The sequence below is a fragment of the Hypomesus nipponensis genome, chromosome 2 (assembly GCF_054491055.1).
Source record: "Hypomesus nipponensis isolate SF chromosome 2, ASM5449105v1, whole genome shotgun sequence".
Taxonomy (NCBI): Eukaryota; Metazoa; Chordata; class Actinopteri; order Osmeriformes; family Osmeridae; genus Hypomesus; species Hypomesus nipponensis.
The window spans coordinates 11,898,440-11,917,674 of record NC_140362.1 but is presented as its reverse complement, the minus strand read 5'-3'; the positions used below and the strand labels follow the sequence as shown (position 1 = coordinate 11,917,674).

Sequence of the window (19,235 nt, the reverse complement as noted above, 5' to 3'; positions counted from 1 at the left end):
TCATTAATTTGAGTGTCAAACTTAAAATTTACTGGTTGATACAAAATACAAACAGGGGTCTTACACAGAAGAACTCTTTGTTTTTGGTTGGTTGTTGTGCAGTTCTGAGAGCATATTTGAAGCCCTCTGTGACATTGCTTGTAAACAGGGCTATACAAATACAATGTTATTTGATCCTGACAACGGTAATGTCATTTCTGATGATGTGTGTTTATAAATCCATTCAGCTATGTTTGTCAAAGCTTTTTATGAATCGTATTAGTCTTTCAGAACTGGTATGTTTGCTGTGTGCACTGTTAGAGGTTGTGTTGTACAAATGACATGTTTGTATTATTATTTGATTGTCTTTAAAGACATTTACGCTTAGGCACTCTATGCATTGTGGTCTATGGCCCACAGAGAAAACACTGAAAAAGGGAGTGCCTCTTGGAGAGTTTAGACAAAAATGTGAGAGAGGGGGGGAGTGGGAGGGAAAGGGAGAAAGAGAAGGGCGCAAGTCAAGGGGAGATGGATTTTAAGATGAATTTCCAAAGCGAGGGAATGAGAGAGAGAGAGAGAGAGAGAGAGAGAGAGAGAGAGAGAGAGAGAGAGAGAGAGAGAGAGAGACTTATGCCCTTGACATTGCTAGGCCCAAGGTATAAAACATTCTCCTTTATTACAACACCAGTCTCAATGTCAGACCAATTCTGTCTGGCCAATTCATGGGTCAAGCCTCACAATCTGTGTCAAAGGTACACTTGTATGCAATGTGGTAGCCATGCCAGTCTCATGTACCAACAAGCTCTGTCATAACTGGCCTTGCTCCTAAATATACAACTGGTCGACTTTTGTAATGTCCCACGGTGACAATGTTGAACGAAGGCTAGCTGTGTACCAACGATATTCTTAGAAAACAAGGCCGCTACTGGCTAACTAGCTTTCGTATCGGAGACTGCCGTTTTGAAATAGGTTGTCTGAGTCAATGTATCGATTTGTTTGCTGGGTTGTTTCTCTGACTGTTGCTTCACTTGACCATGTCTGTTTGGGAGTTGGGTCCGATTCTCCTATTCAGACTCATCAGTCACCACAAGCATATATGTCAGGCTCAGTGTTAGCAGACATCGCATTCATGTGGAATACTTTGAATTTGCATTTGAAAAGGGGATGAGAATTATATTTCAATCACACAACATGCTTTGTTTGGATGGGATCAGACAGGGTCTCCGGTGTCTCCCGAAAATACCCTGCCTGCATCCACATTGTGGTTGGTTTTCTCGTTGTCTATGAATTTGTAAGGTCTAATTTTTAGGCTTAGATTCTATAATCCACAAAAGGGAAACAGAAAACTGTCCAGTTTCCAGTATCCAGGAAGCAGGCATAACATTTTATGTTTCGTCTCGGAAGGTGGGAAGACAGCTCCGTCAAAAATTGCAACATAATCCACTGGGTGTTGTATTGGATAATGGGTTCTGAAGTGTGGCCAAAAACGAATCATTGATGTCCTCTGGGTGTCAAGAGTGGCCTCGGAACTGGAAGATAGATAGATGGAGAGATGACAGCCTTAACGTGTTGCTCTTCCCTCACAGCTATTGTGACTGCTGCCCTTTGAACTGGACTCATGCCAGAGAAGGAGAGAGAGAGAGAGAGAGAGAGAGAGAGAGAGAGAGAGAGAGAGAGAGAGAGAGAGAGAGAGAGATAGTGTGGAGAGAGAGAGAGAGAGTGTGGAGAGAACAAAAGTGGCTACAGATGAAAAAGAGAGAGGAGAGTAGTTGGTTAAGAGAGACCAGGTGAAAGTCAAAGAGAAGGAGAAATCATCACAGAGTAAGGAAGAAAACAAGTGAGGTGAGAAAACAAGTGAGGTGAGAAAACGAGTAAGTGAGTGAGACAGAAAGAGGGAGAGAAAGGGAGCAGCACAGTGGGGAGGAGTGGAGGAAGGGAGAGAGCAGAGCTCTCCGCAGGGTAAACACAGCAGATTGCCTGCCGTAGCTGGCAGGCGGCCAATTATCTAAGGGCAACGAGTGCATATCGCCGGCCGCTACAAAACACGTGCTCCCCGCCCATGCAACGGCAGGACAACAAAAAACTTGGCCCCCACCACTCGATTAGAAGCCAGGAAAGGCCACAGAGTAAGGGAGGAGGAGGGGGGCAAGAAGGATTCTTGGAAATAGTAACTGACTGTGACAAGTGTGGCCCTGACCAAAAACAACTGTGCAAAACAAAGCAAGGCCCATTACCTCAATAAGAGTTAGCAGAACTCAGGGTTGGCATTATATGACACCAACCACAATCAACTCAGGTGAGGAGTTAAAGACTAGCTATTGATAGTCATGTTGGATTTTGTTTGACAGGTTTAATGAATTATTTTTCTATAATTAGTGTCTTTGCAGTGGTGTGGCACATTTGCAGAGTCACAAACTACAGACTTGTTATGGTGTTTTTTGGAATATTTTTTTGCAAAATACACAGACTGAATTTGAGCTGACAAAGACAGACCAACAGACAAGCAAACAGCACAGACGCTCTCACAATTCACAGAGCAGAGGCCGTCTTGTATATATACACAAGTCTCTGTCCTCACTTGAGTGCCTGCAATGTCTCTCACATGCACACATACATCTACCAAACCTATCAGCTAAAGGCAGTTTTAAGTCTATGAACTCAAAGAGAGGTGGAATCTCACAAAACACACATTCTCTCTCATACACCCTGTCTCTCTTTCTCACTAATTCTCTCTCACACACACATACACACACTTCCTAATGTGTGTCTGCAACTAATCCATCCACCTCTTCTCCCTTCCCCCCTTTTCCCCTCCCCCTCATCCGTTTGTTTCCCAGGCTCCCGCTGGGTTTTGTTGTGACGGGCTGGAGAGATTGGGTTGCTAAGGCTTAGCTCCATGCTAGCTGAGGGTGGGAGGAGAACATACAGCACATACAATCTAATGTGACATAGGGCCTGCCAAAATATCTTGAATTGTAAAATCAAGACTTTGAAATAGAGAAAGAAGGCTGGCACCCAATTCATCCATTTTGCTGAATGCCTTCTTTGCATCGAAGAACAATTACACCAACCAGAACAACAACAACTTGACTGCTGGTACAGTGGGTTACAATGAGAGTTTGAAGACCCGAGGCTCCTTTTTACGGGAGTTTGTTCATTGTATTTTCTTGTGGTGTGAGGCCCACAATATGCCTCATTAATATTATCAGGAAGTAAGGGTAAATAGCCAACTAATCTGGGCTATCTTGATCTAAGTAGGATAGAGAACTACAGTCTCTATACTAACAGCTATTCACGCTCTACTGCTTTGTTTTTCAAGCTTACTTACTAGCACAAGGATTATCTCCAAGGTTACCCAGCTCTAGTCCACTTTGTGTTTTGACATCAATAAAAGCAAAAAAAAGTACATTACATTAGGACATATGCATGTTAGTGTGTATGCATGAGTGTGTGTGTGTGTGTGTGTGTGTGTGTGTGTGTGTGTGTGTGTGTGTGCGTGCCTGGGTGTATAATGTTGGCTCCTTAACTTCAAACAATAACACGTCTAACCCATACCTTTCCAGGTCCTTTGATTGCACTTTGAAGGATCTTATCACAATCCCTCCAGCCTGGGCCACTTAGTGGAACTAGCAGGAGTAGAAATTGTGTGTATTAATCATAAAAGCTGTAGGAGCAGAAACAATTGCATTAGTGTAGTTGCATGAAAGTGGACGCAAGTATGAATCCTAGCTGTTGGATGCAGCACTAGCATACAAGCATTACAAAAGCCATTGACACTGTATGACTATGTTTAGCTTGTGTTCTGCTCCTCTCTCTTACCAACCGTCTCTGGAGGAGGGGATCCCTCTCTGAATTGCTCCTCCCAAGGTTTCTTCCATTTTTTCTCCCGTTGGGAGTTTTTCTGAGAGTTTTTCATTGTCTTCCTTGAGGGTTTAGGTTGGTTGAGGGGCAGTTCTATGGGCATATGTGAAGCCCTCTGTGACATGCTTGCGTGTCAAAAGGGCTATACAAATACATTTGATTTGATTTGATTTGAATACAAACAGAAGCACTTTCATGCCAAACTTTGCCCTCACATTACAAGAGAGTGTATTCAGATACAACAGTAACTTGCTTGCTGTCTTGTACATTACATAAGCAGCAGGAAATGGAGAGACAGACAGGTTGAACAGCTCTGGGAGGTACAGAATGTAGTTACTATCAGCATGGGGTCAAAAAAGGTGCTGCTGTGTTTGTGCATGAAGGAAGTTATATAATGTGACAACGACAAGCCTCAACAATGTTTCGTGTTTAACGATAGAATCTGCTATGTGCAAAGGTTGAAACCACTGTGCACAACAGGATTTCCTTTTCAGTTGTATTTGTATAATTGGTCCAAAAAATAATTAAATCCACTATGACTTGTTTTATGAGTTGAATGTGTGTCCATACTATACATGTAAAACGTGTGACTGTATTTGGACGTGTGTAATTTTGGAGTGGTAAGATAAGGTTCACCACATTAACCTTAAGTTCTTAAACGGTGTGCACTGAGTGCAACCTGTAGTTGAGAAAGTATGTGCCAGCAATGACTAACTTTAGCCTTATGAGAACATGAACCTGGCCAGTATTGAAATGCAATGGGGGTCAGATGGTTAGCCTTTTCATAGCTTTCTCCTAACACTCCATGTCTTTCTCAGTAGGCAATTTTGAGTGTTCGTTTTCACTTAATGTGATTTCAGTTCGTTTTCAATGCTTTTCACATTAAGTCTTCTTTGGCACATACAAAATGTAAACCTACATGATCATTGCAATTTACATACATTACTGGCTCTGAATCCGGAAGGTTCTTCTGTGCTTACAGGAACTTACATTTGTTTTCAGTGCACACATCTAGTATAGTATAGTATAGTATAGTATAGTATAGTATAGTATAGTATAGTATAGTATAGTATAGTATAGTATAGTATAGTATAGTATAGTATAGTATAGTATAGTATAGTATAGTATATACAAATGGGTTCTGATTGTTTATCCCACACTGGTTCTACAACCTCCCTCCAGGGATGCATGTCATGGTTACACCACAAAGCGACGACAGGGCAGGCAAACGTCTCATTGTCTGGCCACAAGATTCTCTAACCCTGTAAGACCCGACTTAAAATTTCAACATCACCTTTAGCTCTCCAAAGAACACATTTGCAAATAAGAATTTTTGGAACAACTACATTTGTAGCCGGTGTGTGGTGAAACTCACTCCTAGAGTATGTAACAGGCCACCCGCGTCAAGGAATTGCTAGCTTTTCGTTGGCATAGTTGGTAGTCAGAGGTGGTGAGTTCGACTCCTGGTTGGAGCGGACAGTGCCTCTGAGAGAACTTGCAAGACCACGTCTGTTACACATTTACGTAAACCAATGGGTCCAATTGTCTTGCCTTGCAATGGCATTGGATACATTTGGTCTTTCAAAAAAAAAAAAGCAATTAAAGAGCTAAAGGTGACGTAGTTATTTTACAACAAGGGGTCTTACAAGGCTAAAGACTTCTCTTCTGCTTTCTCTCCTGACAGGGAGGGATTTAACATTCAAGGAACCTCAATTACCAGAGAGATTAATACTTCAGATTTTGTGTTCCGTGTACAAATGTACACAATCAGCTGTATGGAACATGGTTGGGGGTGCAAAGGTTTACAGGGAGTAAAGCCCATTCACAAACTCCTATGCCCATGGAACAACTGTGTTGCATAACTCTTGACACTGAATCAAGATGGACAGCCCCTCAGTTTGGGGAACATAAGGTGAAGTAAAACGATAGGTCCCACTGGTCTCTTGAAGAAACTTTAAACTGTCATCACGTAATCTTTGTGTATGTATTCCATGTGGTCATATAAGTTTATGATTTGCTTAGGCTGTTGCCAAACTAGGTTTAGAGCCAATGTTTTGTAGCATGTCCATGGGCAAACAAGGAAATGTGATATTGAGTTAACAAAAAAATTTGCATTCTAATGCCTAAAGTAACTCTGTGTCTTGTCATTATGTGAATGGCATATGTCAGTGATTATTTTTATGTAAGATTATTATTTTTCCATTAGAGGGGTGACAGTAGTTCTGAAAAATGTTCTCATAAAAAAACGGGTTTAGGATCCTCCTTGTATGAACTGAATAGATAGATTTGATAAAGATACATTGTTCTATTACAGGTTCTGAGTCTGTCCTAAAGGGTCTATCTGGTTTTGAATTTAATCACGGGAACAGCTGTGTGTGTGATCCCACTATTAGCCTCTTTAAATTAAATGGCTGATTTGACTCTCTGGGTTTTTCGATTACGGGAAAAAACGAACAATTTCTTTGTTATTGTCCCTCAGAGAATGCAGCCTCTTCACATTCCAGAGAGACGTTTGATGACAGGCTACGGCTGGCCCGGTAACTGTGAATGGAGGAAATAAACCCGCTGAACTCCGCCTATGGCAGAGCTCCTACTCCTATCAAAGTTGATTCCACAGATGAATAGGCATGTTGGCTATTCTGCTCCCTCCAGTTTTACCCTCCCCGTTCTCGCGTACAAGGGTAGAATCACACATTAGTAATGGGAACATTCCTGAAGCAATCTTCAGGGAAGTCTGAACAACCAGCTGCCTGTTGAGACAAACAGTATTTGTTGTTGAACAGTGGCAGCTGTTTATCACACGTCTGACTGGGGAAGAGATGAGGAAACATTCTACTATTGTTATTGTAGGGGCCCTCCTTACATTAAGTTAAAGTAAAACTTGTAGCTTTCTCATTTGAATAATTAATCTAGAATAACTGGCTAAATGGTTTGTGTTTTCAAAACCACACATGCTGTTTCTTGTAGAGAGTGATGGGTGTTATTAGAGTAGTGAAGGGCAAATGAGCCCTACCGCTGGCTGGCTTTTCAAAACAGGCTAGGCACCACGTGGTCATGATAGTAGTTCCTTATTTGGTCATGAGGGCGCTCTTTGAATGGAGCCTGGGGCTTCAGTGCAGGGTTCTGAGAAATCAGAAATGAACTCCATGTTCTATTCATTTCAATTCCCTCATTCTACTTCATACAGAACCTAGTTTGCACAGTGTGGTAAATGCACAAACAATATAGATGAAGATTATTAACCTGTGATACTAATAAATTAGTACTGCATGACAACATAAAACATTTAGGTCCAAAACATTCAAAACTGTTTGATGTAATTGAATGTCATGGATGGATTTGTCATACAATGGGACTGCATGTAGATGATTAAATGTAAAAATATATGTATGTTTACGTCTAGTTGTTTTACACTGGAAGACATTTCAGTTACGTGTTATGTAATGTCCAGTTGGCTGAATGTTCCAAGATAAAAAAAAAAATTAGGGTAATCCAAAGGATTGTGCATAAAGAAGATTCAAATATAATAAAAACAAGTGATTATTTATTAACGTGTCTGACGTAAAGGAATATTGTAAATTATATTTAACAGAGAACCATATGTTTTATAAATGTAGATATTTCTTTTTGTTTGAGAAATAATGTCACCCCCATCCAAAATGGTATATTCCGGATCATACGTCATCCATTGTTTACAAATGAACCGCAGGCTTTGCTTACTGTCGGGCAGCGTGGCGAGCACAGGGAGTTGTTCGAAGCTCATTCATTTCGACAAAATTGCCAGGAAAAACACAAATACAAGAAAATGCCTTGTCTAAAAGAAAATTACATCCTTCTGGAGCAGTCTGTTACCGTCGATTCTAAAGAAGTGGATGCTTTGGTCACAAAAATTGGCGAAGCATTACAGCTTCACAACAATAGTGCTAATCAGAAGACGATGTCATGTATCCACGGTCTCAACGGCAGTAGCAACGTCAAACAGCCGAACAACAACAATGGTGCGCCGATCCTTCAAAAACGCACCGGTTGCTGCATGCGGCTTCGAAAACGAGGGCAACGTAGCAGCCGAGCCAGTCCCTACAGTATCCCAGGGTCAAGTGACCAAGAGTGGGACCATTTCAAACCGTGGAACAGAAAGAGAGTCAATGCCGAAGAGGACGACCCACATCAATTACTTCAGGAATTAATATTGTCTGGGAATTTAATCAAAGAAGCCGTGAGGCGACTGCAGTTTTCTACTACCGAATGTGGGGACCATTCGAAAATGACAGAGACTCTGCAGTGCTGAAACTGTTACCACGATTAGTAGTCAGTATGAACAACCGGCTGTTCTGTAGCGGGGACAGAACCACCCACTGGCAACTGTTATAAATGTTAATACTTATGAAATATAATTAGCTAGCTTTTCTAATTTCTGTACATCCTTGTTTAGCTGGCTTGCTAGCTAGCAAACATTTCCCATAAGGTTTCAGTCTAGTTGACCGTATGTTTATGTTTGAACGTCTGATTGAACATTGTTTTTGCTCATGAGGTGGGCTAGTGCTCCCCTTTCATTTGACCATTTACTACCCCATGCCCTGGCTATGCCTGTGAGTGCATCATTGCTATCTGTCAAGCTATTTGAACCTTGTTTACTATCTAGACGCCAAGATTGGTTTGGTACATTGGACATAAGCTTGCTACAACTGTAGTCTACATGTCATGATGGATTTTCAAATCTCTCTGGCCTCACACTGTGACAGCGTCTACGGCAGCTTGACATTTTCTTCAAAAGGAACTGGATAAACATTGTGTACCGAGCTGCATCGAGAGCCACGTTGTCCACATGAACCATCTTGGGTGTTTTGAAACGGACTAGCTTTTGTTTATAATGGGGGGATGGTCAGCCACACTTGAGACACTTTGTGGTGCTTTACCTATGAATTCCGACGGGGAGTTCTGTTATTTTCATTTTTCCACTGTAAAGTAATTTACCATGACCACTTCGTAACGAAGTATTTAATATTGTGCCTGAGTATTCAGGACTTTTGGTGTCTTAATAAACATGGTGTTTTTTTTCAAAACATTTTTGGCTTCATTTAATTAGTTGACCTTACTAGATTAGTGGTTAAATTGGGTACAGTGTTGATTTCTGGTTATTTTATCTGCCTAAAGGCCTAGCTCAATGTCATCTGTACACAATTCTTCCTTATCACACTTTTAGATCTACATTTAATTCAACCAAACTTTTCTGAAAGTTTTGTCCAGGAAATGGGGGGGTCTTGGGTGTGGAGGCCCATAAACTTCCTCTTCTGACAGCAACGTGCTCGACACATGGCACATGCTCATTTTTCTTTTGCTAATACCCCTAGTGGCTCATCAGCAGCCTCGTCAACCCTAGTTAGTGGAAAGACTAACTGTGGACAAAAGACTACAAGTCTTTCCTCCACAAGTAAATAACATGACATATCTATTCAATTTACAGAATGTTTTTGTGCTCATGTTTTGGCCTTAAAATGGAGTGAAATTTAGCTACTCTGATTTCACTCACATCCAGAGATACTTCTGGTTTGTTACCTCACTTGTAATCAATTAAATATACAATATAAAACGTTTATGGGGGGACTTATGTCCACTATTGGACCATTTCTGATGGTTTCAATTTACATTTCCTTCATTCATTTAGCAGACACTTTTATTCAAAGCGACTTCCAAGAGAGAGCATTACAAACTGCATAGGGCACTGATAATAACAAGATAGCCCCCAAAACATTTCGGCTAGCCAAAACATGAAGCACATATTGTGAACAACCAAAATAAGTACCAAAGGGAAGAACCACAAGAGCATGTAGTTAAACAAGTTCGAATCGCTATAAGTGCAAGTGTACCTGTAGAAAAGCAAGCAACAGTAAAACATATTTCACAGCGAGTTCAACAATTTAAATCAGTTACCACTAACCAACAACAGGAACAAGTCTCCAAGCAAGAGTCATTGTGATCCTTGAGGAAACTTGAGGAAACATTGGGACCATCAAACATTCCTAAGTACTGTTTTACTCCCGGAACAAGTGTGTCTTGAGCCTTTTCTTGAAGGTGGGGAAACAGTCAGTGTCTTTGATGGAGTTGGGGAGTAGATTCCACCACTGGGGGGCCAGACAGGAGAAGAGCTTGTGTTGGGACCGGGCAGTCTTGAGCGGTGGGACCACCAGGCGGTTGTCTGAAGAAGACCGTAGGTGGCGGGTGGGGGTGTAAGGCTGCAGGGGTCCTATGAAACCTTTTTACAATATGGCTTGTCTCTTTTTAACCTAATTAAAAACTACCCAGATCAACCCTTTTTAACACCTTAAAGAATAATTGCTAACATTTAATAAATTACATACCAGAGGTGTACTGAATCCCAGCTTAAACAAGTGTTCCATTCCTGTTTAGAAAATGAGGTAAATCGGACATATATTAGTAGTTTGTCATGGGGAAACTACCCCTTAGATCAGACTAAGGGTTGTCTTCACAGCGGAAGAAAAAACGTTTTCTGCTGCTGAGCTTTTTATACACCATTCAGCTCACCTCTGGGATATTTCCACTAGGTGACAGCAGAAGGTAACTGAGCCGAGTCAGAATCCCACCAGTTTTTAAACATAAACTGTCTATACATCTGTATATTAAGTTGATGTAAATTAGGTTGTGTGTACAAGTACGTAAGCTCTCCCTCATGGCCAACAACTGGTACTGACCTTCCAAAGCGGTGAACGGGAATGTACCTGCCAAGAAAAGGCTTAAGACGCACTTGTCCCAGAAGTACAACAGTACTTAAGAAAGATTTGTTGGATCCGATGTTAGTTTATTTTCTCCAGGAACACAATGACACTTATTGAGGGACTTGTTGCACTTGTTTGTTAGTTTTTAACTGATTTAACTACTTGTACTCATTGTAAATTATATTATTGTTGCTTGCTTTCCTACAGTTAAACTCTTGCGCATTTGAGGTTCATGTTGTTTAATTTGTAATTTGTTTAACTACATGCTCTTATGTTTCTTCCAATTGGCACTTATTTGCTTTTCGCAATGTATGCTTCATGTTTTGGCAAACCACAATGTTTTGGGGGCTATCTCATTGTTTATGATCATTCACCTATGCACTTTTGTAAAGCTCTCTCTTGGAAGTCGCTTTGGATAAAAGCGTCTGCTAAATGAAAAAATGCAAATGTAATTGGAACAGAACATTTTTGAATACCTATTTGTTAGGAACCACTGTCTTGAAATCTGCTGCATTTGCTACATGCACTATTTGTACGTTTCTTTGGATAAAAGCATCTGTTTAATAACTAAATGTAAAGATAATGTCGAACAATGTTCCATGGGTAAGTCACCATGTCTTGGTGGAAAATATTTCAATCATTAGGAGCAGGCTGTAGCTTCAGTTTGCCTGGGACTAAAATACTTATTTTTGTGCAAAGGAGACATTTTCTAGAATAAAACTGTGAATAGAATATAAAAGAGCCTTGGAAAAATAATGAGAGGTGCTTCAGATAATTCTGCCTGGGGCTGAAAGAAAGACTTACATTTTTACACAGCTATTACATATTTTACTGCTGTCACAAAAGTTTAATTCCTTATCATTATAGCCTATGATGTGTCTGCTCTTGTCATCCCATGCCCTACACATTCAGGTTTGGAATCACATCTAAATACTCTAGGTTGAAAATATGCATCACAACTAATCTTTTACAGTCTTTTCATACATTTTAGACTTAGACATAAGTTTTCTGTCATTTTTAAGTAGCATTTTTGCATGGGGAAATGACTGCTCCCTGTCAGATCCAAAGCATTTGGATGGATCAGAGGGTGGATCAAAGACAATGTTTGATTGGATCAGAGGCATCACCCAAGGGGCATACACATCTTTGGAGGTAAAAATATTTCTGGTCATGTACATTTATTTATTTTATATATTAAACCATAACTAATTTGCAATTTAAAAATACTCATATTTTCATAAAATGGTACATGATAGTTGATTTGCTTATCACATTCAGAGGATGATATTTATATTTTCCTTGAGGGCCTTCAGTGCTGGAGTCAGCTGTCCTTGTAGTCTCCATGTTCAAGGAGGATTATTTGTAGTGGAAGTTAGTTGGTAATGAGTTTAATGTTTATCTCTCTCACAGACCTTTGCACACAAGCTACCCAATCAGTAGCTATTGTATTGCAACATCCATCTGCCATCTTCTGATCAGATACCACCTCAGTCTGGGAAGCAAGCCCTTTAGTGTACTGTACACCTGCCTGCATACACTGTAGAACCAGGATAAGCCGCTATAGTCAGAGTTGATAGTAGGAACTACTATACTGTAGGAAAACAACAGACTCAATAACCTAAATACTCAATGTACCACCTAAAAAAAACTACATCCAAACAAAATATAATATACTATATTTATATTTTATTGGGTTGGAATGTTTGCAGACACTGGGGTCATTTCAGTATAAATTGCGTATAAATAGTGTAGTTCCTTTCTTTCTGTTTTCTGGGTCTCATCTCTCTCTTCTCTCTCCAACTTTTCTATGAATATCCAATGCTGTTTATCTTCTTTACAAGAATATCCAGTCACAGATGCACACACATACCGAGATATCTGGAATTATGGTTAAATATTTAACCTTAAGAAAAACACAAACAAGAACCGTTGAGCTGCCTGTATTTCAGACTTCCAAGTGTTCAGAACTATTAGGTCTGTAATGCTTGAACTGGATTAGATCCAAATTGTGAGTCTGCTTTAGACATTGATGCAAGTAAAGACAGTTAACTCTCTCTCTCTCTCTCTCTCTCTCTCTCTCTCTCTCTCTCTCTCTCTCTCTCTCTCTCTCTCTCTCTCTTTCTCTGTTATAATCCAGCGCTTTACATGCTTACTAATTGCTGTCTTTTTGGGTGGAAGTGGGCTTATCTAATGCTGACACTTACTGAGTAAACTGTCACTTCATTCAGAGGATACTAGAATCTTAGAATGCCACTTTATATTCTGGTTACAAATTGGTATAGTTATACCGGACTCAGTTACCAATACTTTACTTAACAAATGCAGGCGACATGTTTAAATAAACAAGTGGACAAAACATGGTCAGAGAACAGGGAAACCCACTGAAAGGCGAGGAGCACAACAACACATTGGAAATAGGGACACCCACCTATTCTATAATTCTCAAAGATTTACATTGACATGATTCCAGAAATTTGCTTACATATTCCACCTACTCCAACGGAAAATATGTCAAAGCACCCAAAACGTTCTCTATTCCAGGTGGTACTCATGCTGTCTTTTTTTTTTGCACCACATACTTCTGCTTGTCAGAGAGTTCTGTGCTCAAAAGCTTTAATCGCCCATAACTTGTCATAGTGTCTCGTTGATTTTGCCTCACCCCTAGACTTTTAACCATTGTTGAATTACAACATGAAATGTTGAAAGGTTTGCAGGGACAGATCTGATAATCTGCCCATAAACCTAATAGATACTTCCCAGATGGATGGATTAAGCTGCGCTGTATTAAAGGGAGGATGGATAGGATACCAGGTTTCAGTATTCCCTTTTTGGGATGCCTCATTAGCCCACTTACATCCTGCATGTAGGCAGAGAGAGGGGAATTCTTACAAGGACGAAGCTGGGGGGTCGTCCCTACTGGGTTCAAAGGTCAGGGAGGTATGCATAACAGGAGGAGAGGACAGAGGTTGTACCAGTGAAACACTTTTGCTGGGCTACTTATATTTAATAACATGGCAACATGAGCATGAACTTTGTGGTGCTATTCTGTGGGATAATGGAAGTGTTGTTTTCTACTGCTTGCTTGAACTTGATAAGGAATAAATACTAATCATTCAAAATTGAATGCCATAAAGGGCTGTACATGTTTTATGAACATACCAACCTTAGTCTAGAATATGGCCTGTTCAGAAAGAAAAAAAAAACATTATTCTGATCTAGGATTAATCCAAGTATCTCAGGAACCGGGAAAACTAGCCCATAATAAATTGGACCCTGGGATATGCCGGAGTATAATATGTCTCTTTGAGGAGAGCATTGGGATTTAATGAAGCAATGTTTGATGTTTGGGATGAAAGGTTTGTGCCAAGGATCTCAACTGGGGAGGGACAGTTGTTCAACTTTCCCCTCAAGCAGTCATGATGTTTCTAAGGCTAGGTTAGTCTACATTTCTGGAATTAAGTTCAGTTCAACAGAGAGCAATTCACATGAGTGCATTTATATTTCACAATAAGCGTGAAGAGGCCATTCCAAACTTTGGAGATGTACTTGGGAAAGTTGCTTGGGCTCTCTGCAGTGGGTCTCTGCCTCAGTCTTATAATATAAGTTCTCTCCCAGCAGTGAAGTTGCCCCCTGGCAGGTGCTGTCCTCTTCTTCTTCCCCAAGGGAACACCTGGCCTCTTTTCCTACAGTGTGTTGGTGACTTTGAGAACCACATTAGAACCTATGAGCTGGCATAGGACCAATGGGTGCTGAAAGCACACAATACTGTATTGGGTGAACTACATTTACATTTAATCATTTAGCAGACGGTCTTATCCAGAGCGACTTACAGTAAGTACAGGGACATTCCCCCCGAGGCAAGTAGGGTGAAGTGCCTTGCCCAAGGACACAACGTAATTTTGCAAACTTCTGATTACTAGCCCGATTCCCTAACCGCCCAGCCATCTTTACTCCCACCTGAACTCATGGATAAACATACATAGATTAATTTCTATTTATGAATGAATTATGAAATGCTCATGCCAGCAACCCACACACACAGACTCCCAAGTCCTCCTCCATTCTGACCTATTTCTCATACTCTGCTTGAATCCAGAGGCCAACAACAGGTCAGTCTGCGTTTTTCAATGGGTCTGCACAGTTTGCACCCTGTTTACAGGTCTCAAACACCCTAGCATTATTATATCGATATTATTATAATATTATAGATATGTTCACAATTACAGTGTAAAGCTATATTTTTCTTTAGTGTTTGAAATGGCTCAATTGCAGCTGAGTAGAACCATGTTTTTTGTCATAACATCTGATGGTGAACACACACACATATTACAAGAATAACATTCCCAGCCATGCCAGCAATATTCACCTCAGGAACAGGACAAGACATGTTATGAATCAACTCACCTAAAACTCACTAAAAAGGGATTTATGTTCAAAGTCCTAGTACTTGCATACCGTTTACATTTTACCACTCAACAGTCTTATCTTGTTGGAGAAAGAAAAACATTGGCACTGCTACATCACATGATGGATTTGAGCTTTGGAAAAGGTAACTTAAGTTTACAGGCAGAGATCTCCACAGGGGTTTGAGATGTCGAGGGGATTCTTTCCAGATGTCCACATTCATTTGACAAGAATCCGGTGAGAGGAGGTGGTTGAAGAAACAATTCAATGTTTGTGGGCTTATGTGCTGAGGTTTTTGCCTGTTCCCACACTGTACTCCTGTAGGAGCATTGTCTGGGGGTTGCATTTTTCTCTCCTCCTCTCTCCTCATGTTATGCTTTGTAACCTTTCTAATTGGCGCCGCTAATGGCTGCCTAGGTAGGCTCTCCTACCAAAGTAAATTCCTTGTTTGTGTAAACTTTCATGGCGAATAAACACCAATTCTGATTCTGATTCTGAAAACAGCTGAGGTGAAAACTGTGACATCACGCCAAGTGTAGACGATGCCTGATTGCTGCCTGTTAAAACACTGTCTCTCTCTTTCTCTCTCTGGTTTCAAATCTTTTTTCCCTCCATTTCTTTCTTGGTGAGCCTAGACAGTTCCTGATCACATCTCTCTTGTTATCTCCCTCTCTCTCTCTCTCTCTCTCTCTCTCTCTCTCTCTCTCTCTCTCTCTCTCTCTCTCTCTCTCTCTCTCTCTGTCTCTCTCTCTCTCTCTCTTTCTCTCGCTCTGTCTCTCCACTCTCTCTGGTCTCTGATCTTTTCATACCCCCCTACTCTTATGACAAGCCTAGACTGTGTCTGATCACTTAAAATGCAGTCTCTCCATTTCCCTGGAGAGAGAAATCTTTCTTTCCCTCATGGTCTGATCTTTTCATCTCTCTCTCTCTCTCGTTCTCTCGTTTTCTGTCTTACTCTCTCTCTCTCTCTCGCTCTCTCTCTCTCTCTCTCTCTCTCTCTCGTTCTCTCGTTCTCTGTCTCTCTCTCTCTCTCTCTCTCTCTCTCTCTCTCTCTCTCTCTCTCTCTCTCGTTCTCTCGTTCTCTGTCTCTCTCTCTCTCTCTCTCTCTCTCTCTCTCTCTCTCTCGTTCTCTGTCTTTCTCTCTCTCTCTTTCTCTCTCTCTCTCTCTCTCTCTCGTTCTCTCTCTTTTTCCACATCCCTGCTAATTAGTGTGCTTGTCTGTGCATCCCTGCGTGCATGCATGCCAATGTAAATGTATTTTACTGTAAAGAGGTTTGGGACCTGTTGGGTTATCAACAGCACTGTGAATATAATACATACAGGTCTAAAGAAGTCTATTTCTATAGCCCCATCTGAGAGTAAGATGTGTGGACTGGTGTTCCCGATCAAATCAACTACCTCACTATTTGTGTTCATAAGAACATGTGGAGGCTTGTTCAAATGAAATAGCTTTGATGACTGGTCCAAAAGAACATTGTCCTCCTCATGCCGACGACAACCAATTACTTCATTCGTCTTCTATGTCCTGAAACCTATTTACTGAGACACAAACTGAATCTGAATGACATCAAACAGCCATTAACACTAAACAAATGCACTCATGTGCACTCTCAGAAAAAGATGTTCGCATTTCTCAGTTAGTTTATCTGTCTAGACTATAAAGTAGGCTGCTGGTTTTAGTATTTTTGGATGGCGAGATGTCACTAAGTGTTTAGAGTTGGCAGTATTTTTAAGTCCAAATTTGATTTGATTTTGTGCTTTATTTTGAGAGGAAACATGGCCTTTCGATTCCCAAATTGGTTCCATAATGTTTTTAGTAGGCCATGAAGAAACATGAAGAACAAAAAATCGATACAGAGATCCCATTTACTTGTTGGAGAAAACCATTTTGACAATTATTCAATTAATTTCCTCACAAATTGGATCCAGAACAAGTGTTTACTGTATAGTATATTGTGATGATGCATGGGGTTACTTGCACTTATATACCTTACAATACAGTCCATCAAAACACCCATGTAAACCTATGTAAACACATACATGTTGAAGTAAATCCAATTCCTGCAATTCTGTTTCAATCCAAGAAAAGATCTATCTCAGTGCAATTCAGCCATAGCCTCAAATTACTTATTAGCATTTTCCTAAGGAAGTTAAAGAAAGACCATGATGCTTTGCTATCAGGTCAGGTTGCCTGTGTTGTCAAGGGATAGACAATGGAGATCACTGAGGCAGCCTTCCATATCCACTTCCTCTTCCATACCCAAGATTACAACCCAGGGTTTTACAGCAAGGTAAAAGTAAAGTACTATGGGCCTTTCAGGTCGGAAACCACTTTTTAACAAAAAATTTTATGGACATCTTTTCTTAGATTTGATCATGTGTGTGTCAGAAAAAAATTCTGATTATTCACAGAACAAATTATACTATATAAAAAATCCAGACAAAAGGCAGAAGCTGAAATAAGAAACTGATTATGCTCTTCCTACACACACTCTTTACCAACAAAGGAGATCTGCAACAGAATCACATACATCAAGAACACCCTGTACCTGATGTAACACATTCAAATGCCGCATTAGCTATTTCAAGCACAACTTCAGATCTCAAGTGAATTTACCATGGATAAATATGGCCTGGATCATCTCTCCACTTTTGACACAAATAAAGGCAGTAAGAGAGAACATTCAGGAGGTACTGAGCCTGTGAAAATGTATGTACAAAAAAGAGATCAAGTCGGTATGTGTGCGGGAGAGACAGTGAAAAAGAGAGATCCTGAGAGAGACCAGGAGGGTGTGGGCGGGTTATAATTGTGAAATGTGTGTGCGTGTGTGTAAGCCATCACTTCTCATAAAACCAGTCTATTGCTCAGGTACTCTTGGTAACTGTTCCAAACAGTTAGATGCATTCCTTTCGTTCCACCCTAGTCTGGACTGGCATCAGGTCATCAGCCCCCCCTACACACACACACACCAATACCAAAGTAATTTCACTACAGAATACCAATCATACCCTCAGCAGTGCGAGAGAGACAGGGTCTACATCGGTTTGATTTTGTGATGGTTCTTGACCATGGACACAGTGGTCCCAGGGACAGATGATAAAATGTCAAAAACGTTTTGTAGTTCTATAAAAGTTCTATCACAGAAACATACTTTTTTTTTACAATATTTATCTTCAATGTATACAATCTGTGTCAATGCCAGCTGCCTGTCTTGTTCCTGTCTTCTCACACACTTTTTTATTCTCTCTCCAGGGCTTTCTGTTGCACCATGAAAAACTTTTCTCACAGACAGAAATATCATGCTGTGATCTCTCCAAAGAGACAACAATTGTACCTTGTTGCAACTAGTCTCTGTCAATAATGTAGTGTCTTCTGTCAAATGAAACTCCTGAATGTCTTGAATTTGCATCTAAAAAAGTGATTACTGCTAATGTGATTACTTCATAAAAATCATTGCTAAAGAGGTTTTTTGTAAAGAATTATGGAACCAGTATCAATTACTTTGATTATATTGTGGGCTTTTTCCATGTCACACATTTGTTTTACACACTTAAGAGATGCAATGCAACACTTTTCAAACGCTCAAATTGATTTTCCATTGTCAGACTGATGAAATGTACCATTTGCACCCAAACTTGTGATATTTCACTCACCTATCAGTTGCAGTTCACTCATACCCTTTTGTTCTGAAAAATACATCTTCTGTCAGCCATAGTCATACATTTTCCTTTTATCAAGCCACAGAAGGATCTTCAATACTTGAACCATACTGAAGGTTGCCTGTTACACGTGAGCTGTTCACTTACAAATCCTGGACAAATATACAGCTCAAAAAGCACACCCAGGAGTATATCAGGCTTTTCTACATTTTAGGCAAGTTTAGGCAGTGGGCTGGGAACCTGTTCAGTTCTAGCTGGTTCTCCTGGTAGTAACGTTCCATGTTGAGTCAGCGAGTCTACCACGAGTTGAACATGGATGGAATGAATGTCAAGTCCATTGGTCCAATTCATATTCATATCTTAGATTCTAACACTCAGCCTCTACCTTCTTTGGGTGGTTGGCGAGAGTAGGTCTGACTGAACTAGGGCATCATCACAAAAGTTCTTTACAAAATGAGAAAAATGTGATTTGTTTGAGGAAGCCAAGTTACTTCTATATTTATAAGAGTTTTGGACAGTGTTGTTTTTTTGTGTCACTGTGTGACTAAAAGAGGACTTTGCAGCGAGTTGGGTGAAAACCTCAGTGATTTGGAACAT

General features: G+C 40.4%; 1 protein-coding gene across 1 annotated transcript; it reads left to right on the top strand.

Moving 5' to 3' along the window:
* Positions 1–7,549: 7,549 nt before the first annotated feature.
* On the top strand, positions 7,550–8,903 carry gbp (glycogen synthase kinase binding protein). Its single transcript, XM_084706434.1, has one exon. The coding sequence runs from the start codon at positions 7,646–7,648 to the stop codon at positions 8,126–8,128; it is 483 nt and encodes a 160-aa protein (XP_084562560.1). The 5' UTR covers positions 7,550–7,645; the 3' UTR covers positions 8,129–8,903.
* Positions 8,904–19,235: the final 10,332 nt, after the last annotated feature.

Bases quoted from the DNA above. Each gene is read 5' to 3' on its own strand.
- gbp (XM_084706434.1), top strand. From the start codon at position 7,646: ATGCCTTGTCTAAAAGAAAATTACATCCTTCTGGAGCAGTCTGTTACC.